This window comes from Hetaerina americana, unplaced genomic scaffold (genome assembly GCF_022747635.1).
Source record: "Hetaerina americana unplaced genomic scaffold, ioHetAmer1.1.p SCAF_10, whole genome shotgun sequence".
Lineage (NCBI taxonomy): Eukaryota > Metazoa > Arthropoda > Insecta > Odonata > Calopterygidae > Hetaerina > Hetaerina americana.
In genome coordinates, this window is record NW_027286070.1 from 73,622,805 (window position 1) to 73,644,350 (window position 21,546).

The 21,546-nt window shown below is 36.6% G+C and overlaps 3 protein-coding genes across 3 annotated transcripts in view; 2 read left to right on the forward strand and 1 right to left on the reverse strand.

The window, feature by feature from the left end:
- Window positions 1-14,851, forward strand: part of LOC139700247 (ATP-binding cassette sub-family G member 1-like) — a 108,196-nt gene extending 93,345 nt beyond the window's left edge. Inside the window, exons 6-12 of the mRNA XM_071598869.1 lie at window positions 2,043-2,192; window positions 2,286-2,425; window positions 3,928-4,096; window positions 4,909-5,009; window positions 7,555-7,710; window positions 9,549-9,809; window positions 11,555-14,851. Coding sequence (XP_071454970.1) covers window positions 2,043-2,192; window positions 2,286-2,425; window positions 3,928-4,096; window positions 4,909-5,009; window positions 7,555-7,710; window positions 9,549-9,809; window positions 11,555-11,785 — 1,208 coding nt within the window. The 3' untranslated portion in view covers window positions 11,786-14,851. The remainder of the gene's footprint in view (window positions 1-2,042; window positions 2,193-2,285; window positions 2,426-3,927; window positions 4,097-4,908; window positions 5,010-7,554; window positions 7,711-9,548; window positions 9,810-11,554) is intronic.
- Window positions 14,852-17,187: 2,336 nt separating this feature from the next.
- On the forward strand, window positions 17,188-19,261 carry mRpL48 (mitochondrial ribosomal protein L48). The gene is made up of 5 exons (XM_071598168.1): window positions 17,188-17,322; window positions 17,448-17,516; window positions 17,584-17,717; window positions 17,838-17,940; window positions 18,016-19,261. Exons 1-5 carry the CDS (start codon window positions 17,296-17,298, stop codon window positions 18,208-18,210), a joined length of 528 nt encoding a protein of 175 aa, XP_071454269.1. The 5' UTR covers window positions 17,188-17,295; the 3' UTR covers window positions 18,211-19,261.
- Window positions 19,262-20,305: 1,044 nt separating this feature from the next.
- On the reverse strand, window positions 20,306-21,496 carry Trs20 (TRAPP subunit 20). Its single transcript, XM_071598170.1, has 4 exons — window positions 21,270-21,496; window positions 20,985-21,079; window positions 20,774-20,912; window positions 20,306-20,599 (listed from the first exon to the last, which is right to left on the reverse strand). Exons 1-4 carry the CDS (start codon window positions 21,354-21,356, stop codon window positions 20,501-20,503), a joined length of 420 nt encoding a protein of 139 aa, XP_071454271.1. The 5' UTR covers window positions 21,357-21,496; the 3' UTR covers window positions 20,306-20,500.
- Window positions 21,497-21,546: the final 50 nt, after the last annotated feature.

Genomic DNA, 21,546 nt, shown 5'->3' on the forward strand with positions numbered 1-21,546 from the left:
AAATATGTATTTAACTTCAAAATTACTGAATCTGTAGATAGATTTGAGTATGGGCAACATTTTCTATCCTCCTTATTTGGCTGAAGATTTCTGCTGGCTCAACTATGCTCATAATGAGGCAGAAATGAAAATCTCTGAGACTTCAACTTTTCTATATAATCACCGGCATCATTTCACTTTTTGCATTCATTAATTCTTTCATTATGCTTTGATGCACTTATTACTAGATTCCAGGTATTTTAAGATGACTTCTATAATGCTATAATTTGAGTGAATGCAAATTAGGACATTCTAAGAAGAGTTGACTCTCAAAAAGAAAAAATTACAATCACTGGTGGCTTCAGCAAAGCAGAGATAGAGAGGATTGCCTTCAGAGGTTTAGGAGTAAGAATTGAGAGCCGGTATTAGCCCAGCAAATAAAATAAATGGTCTTTATGCATCCATATACCAATATTTGTCTCAAAGTAACATGCTTTAACACAGCTGGTTAATTTACATTCCCAAGTACAATGGCAGGTATCCACCATGCTTATAAGGATTGGAATCCAGATATTCCTCTATTTAGTGATATGGGTGAGAAATGCTAAAGTGGACCTTCTCACTCCAACCTATTGCTTATGGCTACATGTTGCAATACAAAGATATAACTTACCTTGCTAAGGGATATATTTTTAATAAAAATTTTATGGCATCAAGTTAGCCATTAGAGGAAGGATAAAGTAAGAACAGAAGATGAAAAACACAATATGATAAGTGAATATAAAATGAACGTACCTACGGCCGTGAAGCAATGGAAAAAAAATAGCTGAGACGGTAAACTTGATTGGCTCTGGGTTTGTTTAAAGGGGAGAGGAAGAGGTAAAAGAAAGTTATAAGCAAGGAAGGGGAGGATAGGCATCACACACTAGGACACTTCAGTGTGTTTGGGAAACGTGTGGTAAATGGGTCACTGGCATAGGAGGAATCCTCGTAAACCCTGAACAAGTGAGTGAGTGTGATTCAAGGGTCTAACAAACCCGAGTGATTGCGAATGTTAATTTGGGCCTTTTCCTTTTTGTTATTACTAATGTTTTTTATACCTGTGGGAGTGCAACAGGTCCCTGGCATAGGAGATATCCTTGCAAACCCTGAGTGCGGGTGTGTGAATGCAATTCAGGAGAGTGACTGTTATTCCTGTTCACTCCCTGGTGATCGAGTGGTTGTAGTTTGTTTTATTTTACATTGATTTGGTGTGTTTGTTCGTCATTGAGGTATACGTGGCTCACTGTTTCCCCAAACACACCGAAGCGTCCTAGTGTGTGTTGCCTATATTCCCCTTCCTTAACTTTGTTTTTATCTCCTCCCACCCCTTTAAACAAACCCAGAGCCAATCAAGTTTACGGTCTCGGCTATTTGTTTTTCACAATATACTACAATCAACAACCATTAGCTGATCGTATTATGCTGAAAGGTAGAATATCTTTGTCTCTACAATGTTAAAATTCAATCTTATGGATATATACCATACAAATTAAGTAAATAGACAGGGAAAAGGACACACTCATTCTAGAAGGAATGAAGGAAAGTAGGAAGGATGACATTGTGTAGGTTGGAAATTTATAAGACAAGCCCATATGATGTATGGTGATAAGATCATGTTAGTATTTCCCTTCCAAGATAGATACTTTCAAATGTGAAGATATCGTAGTTGGAAAATTAACATGCATAAAGTTTATGGATAAAATTCACTCCAAGTATTATTGAAAGCATAGCTTATGTAAGTTATGATATACTGGTAAAATGTAAATTTCATCTGGATTTGGCATAGGCATATGCACAGTATATTTTTCCAGGAGGGATACAAAGACACACCCAAGAAGTCTCAAGTCCCCATTTTCCACTTGTTTTGAGTCAACAAGTCTAAAGGAACCTAAATCTAGCTCTGATTGCAATGCAAATGAAAATTCAGGCTGTTGAAGGCAGTGAAAAAACAAGAGCAATCATATGAAGGGCGATTAAGTGCTTCAATTAATCATGCTTCATTTGTGCCTATTTTGCTTTAGTGATAGAAGTCTCAAGTGGGGAGTATGGAGACTTGACTGAACGTATGGTAATGGCTGTGGACAATGGCCGCAGTAGATGTTGGACAGAAGAATCTACTGACAGTAAAAGTATTGCACCAGAGCTCAAAAATGCTCAAGTTGATGTTCCTGGTGAGATATATTTTGCTTTTATTATGAATGCATCTTTTCCTCCCAGTGTGCATTTCAATGTAAATAACTAGAACTCATTAACCCATGTGACAGGTGAGGAAGCTTGCTTGAAACAAGACAGTGATACGAAAATGAAGAGGAATATTACCAGTGAATGTCAATTTGCAACGTCTAGCTGGACACAGTTTCGAATTCTGCTGTATCGAATGCTGTTGCAATCCTTCAGAGATTCTGTGAGTGCATTTTTCCATGCGGTGGCCCAAGAACTTATCCCATTTTTCAGTTAATTTAAGTGCAAATATGTCCAGTTTTTTTATCTCTCTTATTCCATCTTTGTCAACTTGACAACTCAATTAAAATAAGCACCTTGTGCACTGATTAATGTGAGGCTTACTGGGCTTCATTTACCTGAGGGTTAATTATGGCTGCTCAGTTGATGTTTTGAATTTTTGTATGTTAGTTTGCCCAACCGTTCTATATAATTTTTATTGTAGTTTTAAGTGGTTTTATTCCTTTACTAGATGCCATACACCTTAATCTTTGATAAACGCACCCCTTAAGAACATTACAAGGGAATATTAGGATATTAAACATGATGAAATGGGTAAAGCATTGAAGGAAACCCTTATACTGGGATCATACCAGAAGTATACCAACACAATGCATACACATTTATAATTATTTCGGTGAACCTTTTTTACATTTCATTTTTTATTACCCTTTATATTTGTCAATAATCTTTTTAATTCTGATAGCAATGAGAAATCTATTAATGTTGATACCTCATTAGTTTTCTTTTGCCAAAAAATAAGAAAATAAATTGAAAATACTTCTTTGCAAGGCCAAGAGTACGGACTTTTTGTATTACAAATAGAGAGTCTAATAATATCCAGAAGAGCATTTTGACCAAAATTCGTGGTACACATGTACAGAGTTTTGCCATTGATAGGAGTAGGAGATATTACAATCTGTTTAAGACAAGGGTAACTTGTAGTTTCTTGCTTTAAATTTGTCTGCCAATGCATTAATCCATATTTTTTCCATATATTTTTGGCCAATTTAGTAGGAATACTCCTTTATACATAGCAAATCAACTATTTACTTCATAGGTCATTTTAAATAGAATTCTATTGGACAGATAAACAGCATAATGATTTAACTGGCAAACATGAAATCAAACCATAATTTTTTTTTAATTTGATCTGCTTGAACCAAAATATCATGGGCCCTTGAATTAGAATTTAAAATGATCTGGTTTTACTGCATTCTTATTGAAAAGTCACAAAAATGATAAAATATACCAGAACATTTGAAAACATAGTTTTCTCCCAAAATTTTGGTTCAAGTGTCTTTAATGATCAAATAATTCAGTAAAATGAGATAAAACATTTTATAAAATGAGAAAGTGATTTAGCTACCTTATGGGTAAGAAATTATGTAAACTTTGAGCAACCTAAAATATAATTAAATCTGTTCATAAATGTAATTTCTTTGTTGACCCAAAAATTGCATCAAGATACTATGCATATCTAAAATACCATGAAGTGCGGTTTTCACTGCATTTAAATTTTCCTAGACAATTTTCAGTCAGTTTTCCCACACAATCTCTGTCTATCCATGTCAATTTTGAATTTAAGTACTTTGTAAAGTTAAACTATGCAGTCGAAATGCCAACTATATTTGTATTCTTCAAGCGTCTGACTAAATTAATTGAATGCACCTCTTCACTTTACAGAACTATCTGCTGCTGAGATTCACAATGCACATCGCTCTTGGTTTGATCATTGGAGGACTATTCTATGATGTCGGCAACGATGGTGCCAAGACCATTGTGAATTTCGGCTTCTGCTACACGTGCATTATTTTTTTTCTCTATATTCCTATGATGCCCATACTATTGGAATGTAAGTCTATTTATATGGAAACGTTTTATTCATCTCCTATCTTAATACTTATACAAATATATTATTTGTGGGTGATGTGATAGCCTAGGGATTGTATATTAACCAAATAGCCTGTGCTCAATTCTGGATGATACCACAGAGCATCTTATTCAAGCCATTTTTTGGGAATCAGATCTCTTTCTGGGAAAGGAACTTTGAACCCCCCACCCATGAATGAATTTCACATCAAATTGGACTTTAATTTGGTGAGCTCTTTCCTCTTTTATCAAAAACTTTTGGGTGGAACACTGCAGTGGTATAGGTCAAAGATATGCATAACTTCATAGATAAAAATGAAATTGGAGAACCACTGACATGTTTGCTCTATGTAATTTTATTGATGTACACATTCAATATACTTTATGAATGATGATGATTCACTGGACTTTGTGAACAGATATTTACCAGCTCTTAAAGAAAAAAGCACCTGAAAGCCTTGTTCTGATCATGGTGATATTAGTATATGCTTTTTTATATGCTATAGGCATCCATTTTCCAAGTTTGAAGCTATACCACCTCAAAGCACATTCCTCCATGTATATCATTGTACTCACCTGAGAATGGCAATATGCTGTGTACAAAAATATGGTGCGATATACCTAGTAATATGAATGCATTGTTTAGAATATCTATGAAGCCATTATGACCATAATCATCCATTTGCAGAGGTTTGGATACCACCTCATTTGTTAGCCCTTGCATCATGTTGAATAATGTGTCTTGTTATTTTATATTAAATCAATTTGTTGGCTAAATATTCTCCTTCTTCTCAGTTCCTGAAGAAGTGCAGCTGCTGAAAAGGGAGCATTTCAATCGTTGGTATGGTCTCAATGCATATTTTTGTGCATTTACAATAGCAAGATTACCTTCGCAGGTAGGCATTTATAATAGCAACAGTTTTTAACATACTAGCATAGTTTCATTTAGGAAATGGGATTCATTTAAGTTTTGACAGTGCAAATTCATAAGTTTCAATTGAGTATGTTTTATACTAGCTGATCTTTAACAATGTATATATATATATATATATATATATATATATATAAATATATATACTACCTTGATCAAAAATTTCCCGGAATTTATTCAGAAAATTAAAAATACAAGTTTATTCATCTAAATCTATATTGTCCCCTTCAAAGTAATCCCCATCGACTGCAACACACTTATGCCAGCGCTTGATCCAATCCTCGAAACATTTTTTATATTCGGTTTTCGGTATGTCCATCAGTGCTTCCTGCGATTTTTCCATTACTTCCTCTCGGCTGCTAAAACGCGTTCCCCGTAATGGTTTTTTAACTCGATTGAACAGAAAGAAGTCACAGGGAGCCAAATCAGGTGAATTCGGTGGCTGTTGGATGGTATTTGTTGCATTTTTCGTCAAAAAATTACGAATAATGATAGCACTGTGCGACGGTGCATTATCATGGTGCAAAATCCACGAGTTTTCTGCCCACATTTCTGGTCTCTTTCGGCGAATTGCTTCACGCAAACGTCTCATAACGCCCAAATAATACACTTTGTTTACTGTCTGGCCTTCTGGCAAAAATTCATGATGCACTACACCGTTGTAATCCATGAAAACCGTCAGCATTGCCTTCTTTTTTGACTGAAAACGACGTGGTTTTTTTGGTCTCGGCTCATTTGGTGAACGCCATTCACTTGCCTGATGTCTGGATTGCGTGTCGTACTCATAAACCCACGTCTCGTCTCCAGTAATGATCCTTTTGATGAATGTGGGATCGGATTCAGCCTCGCAAATCATGTCTTTTGCGACGTCAACACGGTCTCTTTTTTGCATGAAATTTTGAACCAACTTTGCTGCTACACGACGGAAACCCAAATCATTAACCACAATGTCTTGGGCGGATCCATAGGCAATGTTCAAGTCCTCCGCTATTTCTCTGATGGTTAATTTGCGGTTATTGACCAACATTTCTTTTACTTTATCAATTTTTTCACCGACTTTCGATGTCGATGGTCTGCCACTGCGTTCATCATCTTCGATTGACTCACGACCACTTCTGAACCGCTCGTGCCACTGGTAAACGACCGTTTTTTTTAGAGAATCGTTGCCGAAACACTTTTCCAACATTTCCAACGTCCGTGCGCCACTAAATCCGTTTTTTACGCAAAATTTAATACAAGTTCGTTGTTGCAAATTTAAATCCATTTCTGAAATTGTAAAAAATCGCCAACACACACAGAGATAGATGTACTCTTGGCTACGTAACTTTTGCAAATGTCAATTTATGACACTAAGATTTAAAGGGAATATCAACAACAGATATACCAATTTAACAAAAAAAAACAGAACTCAAATCGGAACGATGGGAGCGCCACACGGTGGTTATTCCGGGAACTTTTTGATCAAGGTAGTATGTATATATACGTATACATATATATATATACTTCCATATATATACTTCCATATCATTACTTCTATATCTTCAGAGGAAGACGGATTGTTTCCGTCGAAATATCAAGAAAATACGTGTGAGTGTTCTTTTTTTTTTGGGTTTCTATATTGTGTGTTACTGTGTATTGTACTACATATATATATATATATATATATATATATATATATATATATATATATATATATACATATATATATATATATGTATATATATATATGTATATATATGTATATATATATATGTATATATATATATATATATATGTATATATATATATATATATATATATATATATATATATATATATATATATATATATAAAACCATAAACACAGTAATCAACCCGAAGGTCGGTTTAGTAGGTGATGGTAGAGATCACCCAGTACTAAGCCCTATATGGCGTGTGAAAATTCACACATCAGGGTAGGGGGGCCAGTTCCTTTCCCTGTGCTGGTTATGGTTTCCCAAGAAGACCTTGTACCCAAAAAATCACTTTAGCTTGGGTGGAGCTGCAGGTGCCCAGAGTGCCTTGCCTGGGAATCGAACCCGGGACCCTCTGGTCAGCAGTCCAACACTACCCACTGGACTACCGCGACCCACATATATATATATTTAGGATTGCGGTAGTCCAGGGGTAGAGTGTTGGACTATTGGCTGAAGGACCCAGGCTCGATTCCCAGGACACCTGCAGCTCCACCCAAGCTGTGGTTTTTCAGGTACCAAATCTTCCTAGGAAACCATAAACGGCAATGGGAAAGGAACTGGCCCCCCTTCCCTGATGTGTGAATTTCACACGCCACTGGCCTTAGTTCTGGGTGAACTCTACCATCACCTACCAAACCAACCTTAGGGTTGATTAACATGTTTATGATTTGTATAAAACACCAATATGTGTGAACCAAATTGATAATTTGATTTTAATAATGTGGAAAGTGATTAAAATGTATGAATCAAATGGTCGCAATTGGGCTCTTGAAAGGCTGTAACATTTTATTTCAGCTCTTCCTTGGTGTCCTTTACATATCGATGGTCTACCTTCTTTCTGGTCAGCCACTAGAAATTGCCAGGTGCACACAATTTTTCCTTGTGTGTCTCATGGTTTCCATTGTCTCTGAGAGTTTTGGACTGGTCATTTCATCGGTCCTAAATATAGTGGTAAGTTGCTAAAAGTGCACTATTCAAGTACTCATATTCTAAAGTTTTTCTTCTCATGTATAATATTGATTTTAATTTGTATGGAAATCATTAGCCTGTGGCCCTCTCATATATGTTACACAGTGATACCTCATTTAATGCAATGTTACCATGGCACAAAATTATCTTTTAGCTAACACTTGACATTTCCATTAATGATAAAAGTACTTCATCATGGTATAAAAATCATTTCATGCCAGAGATGTAAGAGGTCTGTGGCCAAAAATTTGCGCACAAGTAACGATGTGTAAGCAGGGGCGTTGTCATGGTGCAAAAGCCAATTTTTGCTCTGCCACAAATCCGGGCGTTTGTGGTGGATTGCTTCGCGCAAATTGCGCATAACTTGCAGGTAATATTCCTTATTTACCGTTCTACCCTGTGGCAAGAATTCATGATGCACCACGCCCCTGTAATCGAAGAAAACTGTAAGCAGAACTTTCACATTCGACCGAACTTGACACACTCTTTTCGGTCTTGGCTCGTGCTGCAGCTTCCATTGGGATGATTGAGCTTTAGTTTCCACGTCATAACCAGAAATACATGATTCGTCACCAGTTATGACCCTCTAGAGCAAATTTGGGTCGTTGCGGGCAGAGTTCAACTCCTCATTAGCAGTGTAAATGCGTTGCTTTTTTGGTCGAAAATGAGCAATTTTGGTACGAATTTCTCGGTGACCCATGTCATGCCCAAATCATTGGTAATGGTACGAGCCAATCAATATGTTTAGGTCCTCAGCACTCAGTTCTTGGCGTGCTCGGGCGTCCGGCAGGCTCTTCGTCGTTCACATTTTCTCGGCCTTCTGAGAACATTTTGTACCACCGATAAACGTTGCTTCGGTCCAAGGTAGCTTCTCCATATGAAAGAGTGAACATTTGGAATGAGTCCGCGCACTTAATTTCGTTTTTCACACAAAACTTAATACAGATTCTTTGATCCATTTTTTGGAACAGGCAAAAATCGAAGAAAGCCAAAACACGTCCAAGTAAAACAGCTGTCAACAATTAACTGAGCATTAAAAATGGCCGAACTTCGCGGGATAAGTGTGAGACATAAGTACGAACATAATGCCACAAAAAAATCGTTAATCAAATAAACGAAACCCGCGAAAATTCAAAATTCGCGATACTTTTTGAACAGACCTCGTTATAGTGCATATAGGAACTCCCTGCTGTTGATAATTGTTGTTTTGGTATTATTTGTTGGCCAGAACTATCTGATTCATAATGCAAACGATCTGACAGAAAGGTGCTGCATCAAACACAATACCAGGAATGTAAGTCTCCATATTTGTGACATGGTTGTGGACTCAACCATTTGAGTTAATATGAGTGGAAAAAGAAGGTATGTTTACGAAGTGTATTAAACAGATAATCCCTCAAATATTGAAAGGGAGAGATTAATATTAAGGATAAAATGAAAATGATTGAGTGCTTTGAAAATGGACAGCTTCAGACACAATTATTTAACTTCTGAATTACAACTGTACACACCATTATTTAGAATAAAAAATGTGAAGCTTAATTGTCCCTGCCATGGTACTTCATTGGAAAAAAACTCACCACCACATGGTGGTGAGTTTTTATCAATAGGAAAAAATTATTGTTTCATGAAATAGTATCAAATAATGTACAATATGCTTGTTACACAGGCAGTCATTTGCACCAATTTTATATGGGATGATTTTATTCACAAAAGGAGGTTCTTTGCGCATTATTATTTGATAATTTACCATTCAAGGTAGGTTTTGGATGGACACAGACTGAACGCACCTATGTATCAAAATGTTTTCTTCTGGATAGAATGGAATGTTCGTCGGACCAACCCTGAGTGTCCCGCTGATGCTCTTGGCAGCATATGGGTGTGGTGCCACTGGAACTTCCCATGTCCCCCTACTCATTCGCCTTCTCATGCGTTTGAGTTATCTGCGTTATGGTCTCGAAGGAATAGTGGCTTCAGTCTATGGAGGGGATCCCCCGAGGGCATTGTTGCCATGTTATCCCCCTGCTGATTATTGCCACCTTCGGGAGGCCAACTCAATCATGCGCACCCTGGGGATGGAGGTAAGTGGTCGGACATATCTGTAAAAGAATAAGTCATGCTGGTCGTACACTGCAAAATATACCATTCCTTGTTAGCCTTGATTACAAAAACATAATGTAAAGCATTTGAAAAATCTGTGCTGAAAACATTTGTGCCAAAATGCTGAAAAATCACCTTTTCTATCTCATAGTATCTCCTTATTTTCATTTTATCCTTTCAGTTCTTTTCTTAATCTTCTCAAAAAGTACATGTACTTAAGGTATGGCACAAAACGATACCATGTTTTGCTCTCTCAGTCCAGGACTTCAGAGCCTGAGAAAATTAAAAATTGGTGGTAGTATGAAAATTAAAAAAATCAGGAAAACATTTTTACAAGGGGTGAATTTTCATGTAATTCCAATGAGGTTCCTTGTTTCTACAGAAATGATTGTATATATGTTGTGCAGTAGATAGATATGCGAAATACCTTGATTGTAGAAACCCACACCTGTTTTTGTTTTACTGTTTTACATAGTAAGGAGTATCAGTGGAATATCTAATTATATTTATTATTCCTGAGGCAATACTGGTAATGAGATATTTCTTCCCAGTATATATACAGTCGTAATTTGTAATTTTTTTGTTTGAGATTCAATAGTAGAAGATGTAGGCAGCTCATCAGTTTGGCCCCAGGAAAAAAAATTCAAAGATTTTGTCTCTGCTTATAAAATAATTTCACTGTAAGCCACTAAATCATATAAAACGATACATGGAATAGCTTCTTATCACTGTCGAAAGTGTGCTTAAAAGACAGAAACTAGGGAAGGAAAGTTTTAAATTGTATTAACTAGCGGCAAGTATGAATGCATGCATGTGCACAACACTTGAGATGCTGCGTAGAGAAATTGTCAGTTTTTATTGGAGTAGCCAATGAGAGGATAAAAGATTGTGTGTGGACACAGTAAATGGTTTGAAATGACACAGATTCAGGAATCACAAAATGTTGTCCTCTCAATTTTTCAAAATGTTCTCTGGCAAATTTTCCTTACATTGACTGGCATTGCTCGAATATATTCTAATGCCACAAATGCTGATGATTCAAGCAATTTGAAGTTTGGATGGACCCATTTGAAGCTTTCGAGGTTCAGTCTTTTAATAGCTACTTGATTTAGTGGTGGTATTCCTTATATACAACACTGGTTAACTTGGGGAGTTAAAGTAAAATGATAATATTCAGGTGTGCCTCAATGGGATCCTAAGAGGCATCCATGTTAGGCGTGTACAGATATAAAAATTAAAAAATCACAAACATAATTTAAGTGTAGTGAAGCATGCATTCCGCTTGAGAAACATTATATTGAATACATGGCAGTTTGTGCAATTTTTTCAAATGGAAAGAAAATTGTCACTTTTCATTTTGATTATTTTTTTGAATTGAGCTTTTTATTCCATTCTTTAAAAAAATTTATGGATCTTGCCTCGATTTATCTAAATAAATCATTCAATCAATACATTAAACAAATAGATCAATGTTATCTAGGAAATCATAAAAATGAAATACCCATTCAAACTATGGTGTTTCAATCATAGCATAATTCATGATGAAACGGAAGGAGGATGAGTAGCTAGGTAATGCTGGATAGAAGATGCATCTTTAGATTGTATGCCCTGATATTAATTAGGCTTTATGATAAGTCACAATCTGTTCGCCGATGAGATGGGAGGAATGATTTATTAAACTTTAAGTAAACAATGATCTTAAGCATCTTTCATTCCACCTTTTTAGGGTGTCAACTTCTGGGTTGCCATGGCTTCACTTGTGGCAACATTTATACTCTTCCGCGCAGCATCCTACGCTCTGCTGCATTGGCGCCTCTGTGGTGCTGGGAGAGCATTCTCTGGGGCACGTTCTCCTCTCACCACCCTCAACTTGATTGGACGCTTTGTGAAGGCCCGCTTCAACCTGTCCGCACATAGTGGTACAAGAGGAATGAGATTGGGCCTGGGAGCACCTTAAAACTTTCACCATTACCTGTGATAAACTCCTTAGAGTTTTACACTCACCTCTGTTCTTCTTATCTGGTGTGAGAATAAGAAGGGCAGAACAGTTACTCGCCAGTCATCAGTTCTTAGATCGTTGAACTTTTCTCCCAGTGAACTAGTGATATTGAGGCATGATTTTTTATTTGAAGTTGGATAAAATATTATATTTATTCAACCTAAATGAATTATTACTTTTAGGCAGCCACAAATAAATGCAAGAAAAACTCCAAAGGAATAGGCTCTCTTTTTTTCTTTGCATGCATTTCTTTTGAAACATCAGAAAATGTCTGAAAAAGCTTCACATCATGCATGCATGACCACACATCAGTGTGAAATTATGTGCAAATGTGGACTCCAGAATTTCTCCATCACAATTTGTATTATCGACAAATGTGTAAAGGATTTTAATGCATCCTGTTTCAATTTTTATCTTAGGTCTGTGTGTGGAAAGAGTTCAGTGAAGTTAAGTGAACAGTTCATCCTGTTTAAAGAAAAAGGAGAAGAGGAAGGCAAGCCAGTCATCCCATTGGGCAATGTACTCAAATGAACAAACTGATAGTGAAGTGGCTGAATACTTCTGAAGAACTTGATGTTTTAGCCTCTGAATTAGTGTTACTATACTAACCCCAGCCCTGAGAGAATACTAAAATCCAATAGGTGAACTCAACTCTCAAACCTATCCAACTAACCTTTGGGTTGATCACTGTGCTTTTGTATTTCATCTCTATTATAATAACTGATCCAGGGGAAGGATCAGTAATATATTTTGGCTGGCCCTCACTTCATGTCGCACTTTTGGTGAAATTTTCAAGTATCATGTGCTCTTGTAAGTTTTTTCTGTGTCATTGATTGTATTAGGTTGGAAAGTACCTAAATTTTAATTCAGGAGTCAATCCTCTTCCAATCACAGGCTGGCTTGACTTTGTAATTTAGTAATAACTAAAATTAAGAGTGCTACAAGTCCAAATAAAAATATTTTAATAAATGCCATCAATCAAAATATAACACACAAATGACCTTAAACACGACAAATAATCTTAAAACTGAGCTTAATTCAAACAGTTCCAAGTGAAAGTGGTTAGTGCCCATGAAATATTTTCCCATTCCTTATTTATTCATTTTCTGAGTGTCCTGTTTTTAATATTTATTCTGTCCCTGCCGCAACAGGTTTGCTTCTAGAAACCGATCTAAAATGAGAGCAAGATTTACTCTTAGTTTTTCCTAATGCAGCAACTATATGAGTAAATTGAATAAGTATATTTCCAGTTAGAATAAGTCTTTGATAATCGCCAGAGAGGTGCACTAAAATCTGTGATACAAGTAACCACCAGATATTGGAACTGGATTTTTCATTATCTATATAATTCAAGAATTTACCAAAGCTTTGATTTTTCAGTTCATCTACAGGATAGTAGGGTGAATTCAAGCACTCTTGGAAAACTGGAGGGGAACATGGTAAACATGTTCACTCTCAGTGACAGACTTAACCAAAACATAACAGTGAAGAATAATTGATGGCGACACAGCCCTTGAACTCTCCTCTTCTTTACCATTATCTCTCAGGCTTCAATAGAACCATATCAGGTCGACATGCCTGTGCCAATTGCATTCATTGGCCTCCCTGTGTTTTACTTCCAACAAGTCCTGAAGCTTTGTTGTCTGATATAACAGTAACATGATACATGCGAGTTGAGAAACAAATCTTTTTAAATCACTACTCCAAGAGTGATTGAAAGAGGAGATTGATTCATTTACCTGTACCTACTATGCTGCACAAAATCAATCAGACAACATTGCTTTTAGAAAGGACTGAAGCTGAGATCCTACTGGGAAGCCAACCAACACATTGACTGGCTCAATTCTTGCCTCAGCAAAATTTTCCGTGATGGTTATGGACTGGTGACCAATGGAATGCTTTCTCTGATGGATGTCATTTTTCTCTGTAGCTAGAGAGGAATGGGGGGAGCAAATTTTGTCTTTGTTAGATCAAACATCACTCTCTCCCTCTCTGATCCTTACTGTGACTTTACCACCTGCGTTTCCAATGATGCAGATTGCAGAATATAGCCATTGATAAACCTCACAACAATTCCAAATGGAAGATTCATTTATCTTACTTTTGACTGTGGAAAATTTTTCCTCAGGGGGGTCACCACAAAATAGGGCAAGATATAATTATCATAATTAATTAAAAGAATAAATTAGAAAGAGTTAGGCTAAATAAAAAAATATGCATGAAGAAAGGTATTTTTTTGCATTTGGTGTTTATTTAATTGAATTTTAAAAACTGTAATTGCAGAAAAAATTAGTAAAAGCATCACTTGTTGCTATGGCCCTTATGAAGAAATTATATGAATTAGGATGGCATATATTGAGGACTTACTGCATTTTGGAAATTTTTCGCAATCCAAATATGTACTAATTATTACAATTGTTTCATACAAAAATAAACAATTATGTGTTGAAAAGAATATAAAAAGGTTAATATTACATTTTTTCAAGTGATGTACACTAAAAAGATCAGATTTTCAATGGGGACTAGAGCCCATCCGAGACTAAATACCGCCCCCTTGCACCACCACCAATCTTCTATGGTCCCCATCTTCTATCATGATTTGCTTTGGTGATAGTGATTAATAGATTAGCAGCTAGATCCATCTATAAGATAGGTTAATTATTATCTTTGTTAATTAAAGGGAAAAAACACTTTTTTCCTGGACGTAAGCATTCCAAGCCTAAAAACAAAATGTGATCTCATGTGTCCAATCAAGTGTCTCCTCTTAGGAATATGTTGCTTCTCAGAATCTGTGATACTCCTCATGTCTGTTATATTTTTTTATAAACAGCAATATGATGCTAAAATAATTCACTAAACAGATTTACTTCAAATATCAAATTGATCTGTTAATCAATGGCGATGAAATTCTTCACAGAAATAAATATAATTATATTTCTTGGAATAAAATAATAATGAAACAACAACCATGAATGATTAAGTTTTTTTGGGTAAACTTCTAATAAAATAACAATGTTTCTTCTACTCTTTCCTCATTGTTTTCAGGTGATAAGTGATTTTTTTAATGGATATGTGGCTTCATCATAGTTACCGAGCAAAACAGGCCTGACGATTGATGATGCATTCCAAAGAAACTGCGGGAGATGCCGCAACAGTAACTTTTAACAGCGTCATCCGCTAATGTGCATTTCAATGCAACGATTTCAGAGTGGAAAAATCATTAGCTTAAGTGGCTAAAGCACTCGACTGGATATTGAGGGATCTGGGTTCGAATCCCAGTCAAGGCGAATGATTTTTACACTCTGAAATTGCTGCATTGATTGATTGATGATGCATCTTTAAATTTTGAAACTGGACCCAATTTCAACAAATCAATCTATGAATATGATATAACCATTTTTTCTGCTAATTCCACACCCATGCGACAGAAGTTCCTTCTCAGCTTGCTCTTGGATTGTCCCTAGCGAGAGATTTAAGATTGTCAGCCTGTGAAATTTCTTCCTCATGCACTAGACGGCGGTCATATTTCACTCCATAACTTCCACAGTTGTTCTGTGAGAAAGGGCTTTGATTGGCTCCCTCCATTGGGAATTCACTTGAATTACCATTACATGTAATCGGGGAAAGCACTCATATTTTAGAGAGAAAGTCCTCCTCAATATCAGTTTGCTCATGTCATCTTGTTGCAAATTAATGAAACTAGGCCTTTTTTTCACACCCATTCTGTCAAACCTGACAATTCTGTATCGCTCAGGGCCTGGATTGGACTATTAGCACGGAGCAAATGCAACAATCCACGAAGTGTTGTTCCAAGAGCAATGACGGGCACATATAAGAGTCTGAAAACACCCAAAAGAAAACTCCATCTCACAAATCTCTAGGTAGATAGTCCATCTCTCAGTGTATCTGAATTTTGGTGAGAAACCAGAACCAGTTGAGCTACATGGACTCCCTTGAATCCTAAGCTGGGTGCCCTTCCTAATATTTGTAATCCATTGAATAGATCTAATGGATAAACTTGAAAAGTCAAATCCACTCTTAATTTGCTGTTCCATGCCGCCAACCTTAAGCAGAGTGGAATTAAAGAAATGCTATTGAATACCAAAATGAATGGGGATTTAAACCCAAGAACACTATTGAAAATTGCATTCAGTATACACATTTCTATTTTAGTGATGAAGTTTTGGTACAGTGAGAAAACTTAACAATGAGCTCTCCTGTCTCTCACTCACTCGGATATTTTCATATAATTTCAAATTGAAACTTTTACAATGTGATTTGGATTTAATTTCAACTACTGTACGCTAGTTCAGATGTGTAATAATTTTTTCACAAGGAATAAATTATATCAATCAACAGCTCTAGCCATTGGCTGAAGGAAGGAATAAAATTCGGGGGGAATTCGTAAAATCGGTTAGGTTTGTTGGTGACCAAGCTTTAGTTTGTCAGTCAGCCAAGGGGTTCCAAGCATTGCTGAGTGGATTGGAAATTCAGTGCGAATGAGAATCAATATTAATAAAACAAAGGTTATGCGATTTCCTAGAAAGAAACAGGCTAAGCTAAACATGGAAATAGGAGGTAAAAACTAGAGCAGATAGAACATTTTAGGTAACTCAGAAGTGTTTTGGACCAACACGGTCAAAGTAGTAGGGACGTAAGGAGAAGAATTGCGCTAGGCAAAGAGGCTTTCACGAGGAGGAGGGAGTCGATGACGGAGACGTTGAGTAAGGATGTTAAGAAAATACTCATAAAAACATTGATATGGAGCGTAGCTATGTACGGCGCGGAAACGTAGTCATTGAAGGGAGGATAGACGTAGACTGGAGGCTTTTGAAATGTGGGTGTGGAGAAGAATGGAGAAGGTGAAATGGACAGAGAAGAAAACAAATGAGGAAGTACTTGGTATGGTGGGCGAAGAGAGGGGTTTGTTGGGAGAACCCTATGGAGGCAGGAAAAGTGGCTGAAGGGGGTATTGAGCGGCAGCAGGATGTTGAAGACTGTAATTGAGGGGAGAATGTTAGGCAAACGAGGAAAGGGAAGGAACAGGATAGGGATGTTGGACGGGATGAAGGGAGGAAGAAAGTACTCGGAGCGGAAGAGGGACCTGATGTAAAGTAGGATGTTGTGTTTTGCCAGGGGTCACAAATAATTTAATTTTAGTAATTATATCCATCCAAAAACCTACCTTAGTCTGTAGATTACCTAATTATAGAAGATAACGGGAATCAGGGACCGTTTTCTAACATTAGGTATAATAACTTTAAATGAATCTTTATTTCGAATTTCTCCATCGATAGCTCGCCAAATTACACTAGGTGGCGTGGCCCCTCCCACCTTAAATCGATTCGCTCCTTTAGACAGTTGAAGTACGAAATGGTAAGAAATCCGTGTGCTTCAGGCTAATAAGGAGAAATAAAATGTTTCGTTGATTTACAGTATATTTTGCATATAGCTGAAACGATATTGAAATGAATCGACTCAAAGTTTTAAGACAAGTCAGTAAATGTTTGAGAATTCATAGTTGATTGTTTATGTCCATATATCTCACGAGTTGAAACTGTGTTTTCCCGTTTTGAATTTGAACCTTGTCTTCCATAACCAAAAATTTCTATTTTTTTAGTTCCAAAAATTTAATTTGCTACCAACTCTAAGGAGAACATGCTACACATTCGAACCGGAATATTTGCAGGTAGGAAATTAATGTAATTGTGGTGTCAACTGTTATATTTGAATAAATTTACTTTGTTTGCATCTAGGACAAATCAACAGAAGTGGATTCTTACGACACCCTTAATGTCCAAATAAAAAGTTACGATTTTCCAGTTCTTGAAAATTTTCAGAAATTTGTCCATAAAACTGCTGAAAATATGGGAATCGAAGTTGAAGACTGGTAGGTGGTAACGTTTGTGAATTAGTTTCTTTTCGTTGTATGATTGTAATTTGGCTGCCTGATGATACATTAAATAGGGATATCATATCGTATTTTTTACCTCTTCTGCTTTATGTTTAGTTGGGCGACTCCGGCTCAGAAGTTATTAGTGAAAAAGTTGAAGCAGCATAGTCCTGTTGTAGATTGCGAGTACGAAATGACGGTTTACGAGAGAAATGTTCAGGTAACGACCACAAGGGTGTATGTTGAATATTCTTGTTTATATTTCCTAATTAAATTTTGCCTTTTGCGCTTGCAGATTGTAGATGTACCTTCGACTGTGGGAGCTGTATTCTTGGATATTTTACACGAAGCGTTACCAGAAGGTGTTAAGGTAAGAGTGCATGAGCATCAAGATGAGCACGAGGAAATCAGATATGTACCGGATTTAGAACTGATTCAATTGAAGACTGAATTGGAAACCCTAGGAGGACCGAGCAAGAAGAAACATTAACGTGTCAGCTTAATGGTGCAATTTGGGCGAATATGCGGACTGTTTGACCAAAGTATTTTATTTGTAAAAAAAAATCGTTTGAAAAATCCTGGAATTACAGTAGGGGCCAGAGTTATGTGAGTTAAGTTGTAATCGGAAATGTCTGGCCCTGTACAACCTTGTGTAGCCCCTGGTCATAGGGTCAAGACTTGATTCATTTCATAACATTTTCCTAGTGTTGCTTAGTTCTCACTGCCTTTGAATTCGATTTCTTCTGCCCTCCCTCTCTTTCTATTCCCACCGTTGTTCTCAATGTGGCATAATAAGGAAAGGTTTCATTGTTGGGTTCCAAAACTCTTTAGAATTCTTTTGGGTGTATGGGCGTGACTACTCATCAAAAATATTTAGATATCAATAGTTTGACGCGATTGGGCATTGTACATTTGTTTGCTGAAATCCTTCGAAGGCCACAATATTCATATTCTTCCCCTGGGAATAATTCCATGTTTCAATGGAGCATGGGAATCATGAACACCCCAATTATCTATGCTTCTTGTGGAGAAACTGTGTATGCTATTATTAATCTTATATTTTAGGCAGAAACAATCATTAAAATTTGAGAGCTGTATTGGAGGTCAAATTCCAATGGCTGAAATGACTTGGTCAACATGAGCAACTGATGTAATTGAAACTACTATCTTACATCACAATGTCAAAAATGAATCAGTACCCTGTGTTATTGACCCATAAAATTGCAACATTTCGAACTGGAAACTATTATTAAAATTCATTGTGCAATTCTAATGAGTCATCTGAATTGAGAGTTAGTTTCTGTATGTAAGCCATAATTACTCCGTTGGAAATGTCATTTTTCTCATTAATAACAGCAACCAAAGGCTGAGAGCTCAGCTAACACAGGGAAAATTTTTAAAATGGCATTACCTCTATTGCGCAGTCTCTGCAAATAGTTTGTAATTGCCCTTGACATATTAGTCTTTATTGGGTCATCTATATTAAGATGTGCAGTGGTGCCTTGGACAGCAGAATAAAATCAAGTGTTTCATTTTTTAAAGATGGATAATATTCATTTCATGAGAGACTTTTTTTATGCCTTCTGACATCCTAATTTTGGCAAATTTTTCACTGCAGATTGATTGAACCAATGTTATCAACCCTAGGACAAATTCAACTGATAGGTAGAGCCCCATATGCCCTAAGATGTGAATTTCAAGTATCAGGGCTGGTGCCCATTCCCCATGTTAATTTCAGCATGGTCTGGAATGCAAAAAAAATCCAGTTAGGTACGTCCGAAGTCGCCATTAATGAAACTAGGACCGCCAGGGTCCATAGCCAAATTTTTTAACCACTGGGGAAACATGCATGTATTTTAATAACATTTCCCTGATGGCACCACTAATTCTTTCCAATAATTTTCCATATTCAGTAAGGTCTAATTGAATGTAGATGTGCCTTATTCAATTAGCAGAATTAACTATAACCATAATCACAGAAATCAACCTGAAGGTCGGTTTGGTAAGTGATGCCACCCAGTACTAAGCCTGATACAGCGTTTGAAATTCACACACCAGCAGGGTAGGGGGGCTTGTTCCTATCTCTGTGCCGGTTATGGTTTCCCAGGAAGATCTGGTACCCGAGAAATCACATTGCTTGGATGGAGTTGCAGGTGCCCAGAGACTTGTCCGGGAATCGAACCCAGGACTCCCTCCGGTCAGCAGTCCAACGCTCTACCCCCTGGACTACCGTGACCCAAATAAAAATCAGTGCTTGATTTCCGCAACTATTTACGTCTGAAATAAATTTTAAAAACAATTTTCGTCGCTAGAAGTAAATAGAACTCTCATATTCCAGTTGGTGATTAATACTTGATGTTAGTGTGAAGAACCAAACATACCAGAGAAAATAGGATGGCACGGAGACACTGTGGTGCCGGTAACTTCGTAATTGAACAATTTGGAAGTTTGAACGCTTCCACTATTGGAGCGGCATTGATTTCATGTTATGCTGGGAAAGTAGAAGCTTCCGAGTGTCAATTACATCCAACTCATCCTTTTTCGGGATTGTATTTGTGATAGAGGTAGGTAAGTGATTAAACAAATGGGCATGAATAAGGAATTTAATATCCGTCACAGTTTTCCTATGATAAGTAATTACTGGAATATAGCAGAACAATATAATTTATGATTAATTCACATACATGATTTGGAATATATTGCAAAAAATGGAATTGCATAAAAATATGTACATCAATGAACAAGTCAATCTTAATTCATATTGAAGAACAGTATCACATTCACCCAGTTAAATATTTCCTGCCTAAAAACAGTGCCTTCCTCTCGAAAGCAGCACATCTGATGTCTGTATCCACTTTATAGAAAGGGTTCAGGGAATACTAAAATATAAAATACAGTGCTTTGAGCTGAAATCCTTAGAAACATTTCTACCATATATTAATTTCATTAAATCTTAATTATACTATGCAACGATGACGTTTCCCATTTCAAACCTTAAGCTGTATTTACGAATTGGGTGAACGCATCTGCAAAAGAATGCAAAGATAACTCACCTTTATGTATATCTCATACATTTCTGAGAAAAAATTCCTGATTCCATCCTCGTTTTTTGGCTCGTGTACTAATAAAAACCTGATGTGACTCGATGTAATGAATGCAGACACTAGCCAATTATTAAACTTATCCACAGTCCTAGAACAGAATGACGATTAGTAATAATAACAATAGCTTGAACAACATTCAGCAATTTCATGGTATCGTTACCTCAAATACGCATTCCCAGTTTTCCATGCATGTTCATCCACAAGGTCCAGGGCAGCATGCGCGATGAATTGAGTTAAATGCCGATGATCTTCTTTCTGGGGTAAAAAGTTAAGGCCAAAGGATCTTATAGTTGGCAGTGACATAAGGGAAAAAAAATCAAGTTTTAAACTATATGATTTCTCGACGCTGACACTTGATCTCTTAAACTTCTGATGTTTAAAAGTGACGGCAAACCAACTGCTTCGTTTTCAATAGCCGAAAAGTGGTATTACATGATTTTCCTACCTTCGTTTCTTTGTTGGCAGAAGTAAATTCCATTTCAAAAATCGGATTATCGTAGTGCCCGACAATCAAAAAGTAATATGTTGCCATCTTTGCGCTCTATTTTTCAGACCATCACCAAATTATAAATGATATTTATGATATATTTTCTTCTGAAAATTGAACTGATCCCGAAAAATGAATGAAGACAATTAAGTAGCGTTATACCGTAGTACTACCACATGTGCCATTTTGAAAAGTCCCTCCGAATAAATTTGTCATGTTGGTGAAACTTCATAAC

Bases quoted from the DNA above. Each gene is read 5' to 3' on its own strand.
- mRpL48 (XM_071598168.1), top strand. From the start codon at position 17,296: ATGAATCGACTCAAAGTTTTAAGACAA. The intron at 17,517-17,583 runs GTAGGAAATTAA...GTTTGCATCTAG, and splicing joins TCGAACCGGAATATTTGCAG to GACAAATCAACAGAAGTGGA. The intron at 17,718-17,837 runs GTAGGTGGTAAC...CTTTATGTTTAG, and splicing joins GGAATCGAAGTTGAAGACTG to TTGGGCGACTCCGGCTCAGA.
- Trs20 (XM_071598170.1), bottom strand. From the start codon at position 21,356: ATGGCAACATATTACTTTTTGATTGTCGGGCACTACGATAATCCGATT. The intron at 20,913-20,984 runs GTAACGATACCA...ATTCTGTTCTAG, and splicing joins ACTGGGAATGCGTATTTGAG to GACTGTGGATAAGTTTAATA. The intron at 20,600-20,773 runs GTGAGTTATCTT...TTTATATTTTAG, and splicing joins TGTATGAGATATACATAAAG to TATTCCCTGAACCCTTTCTA.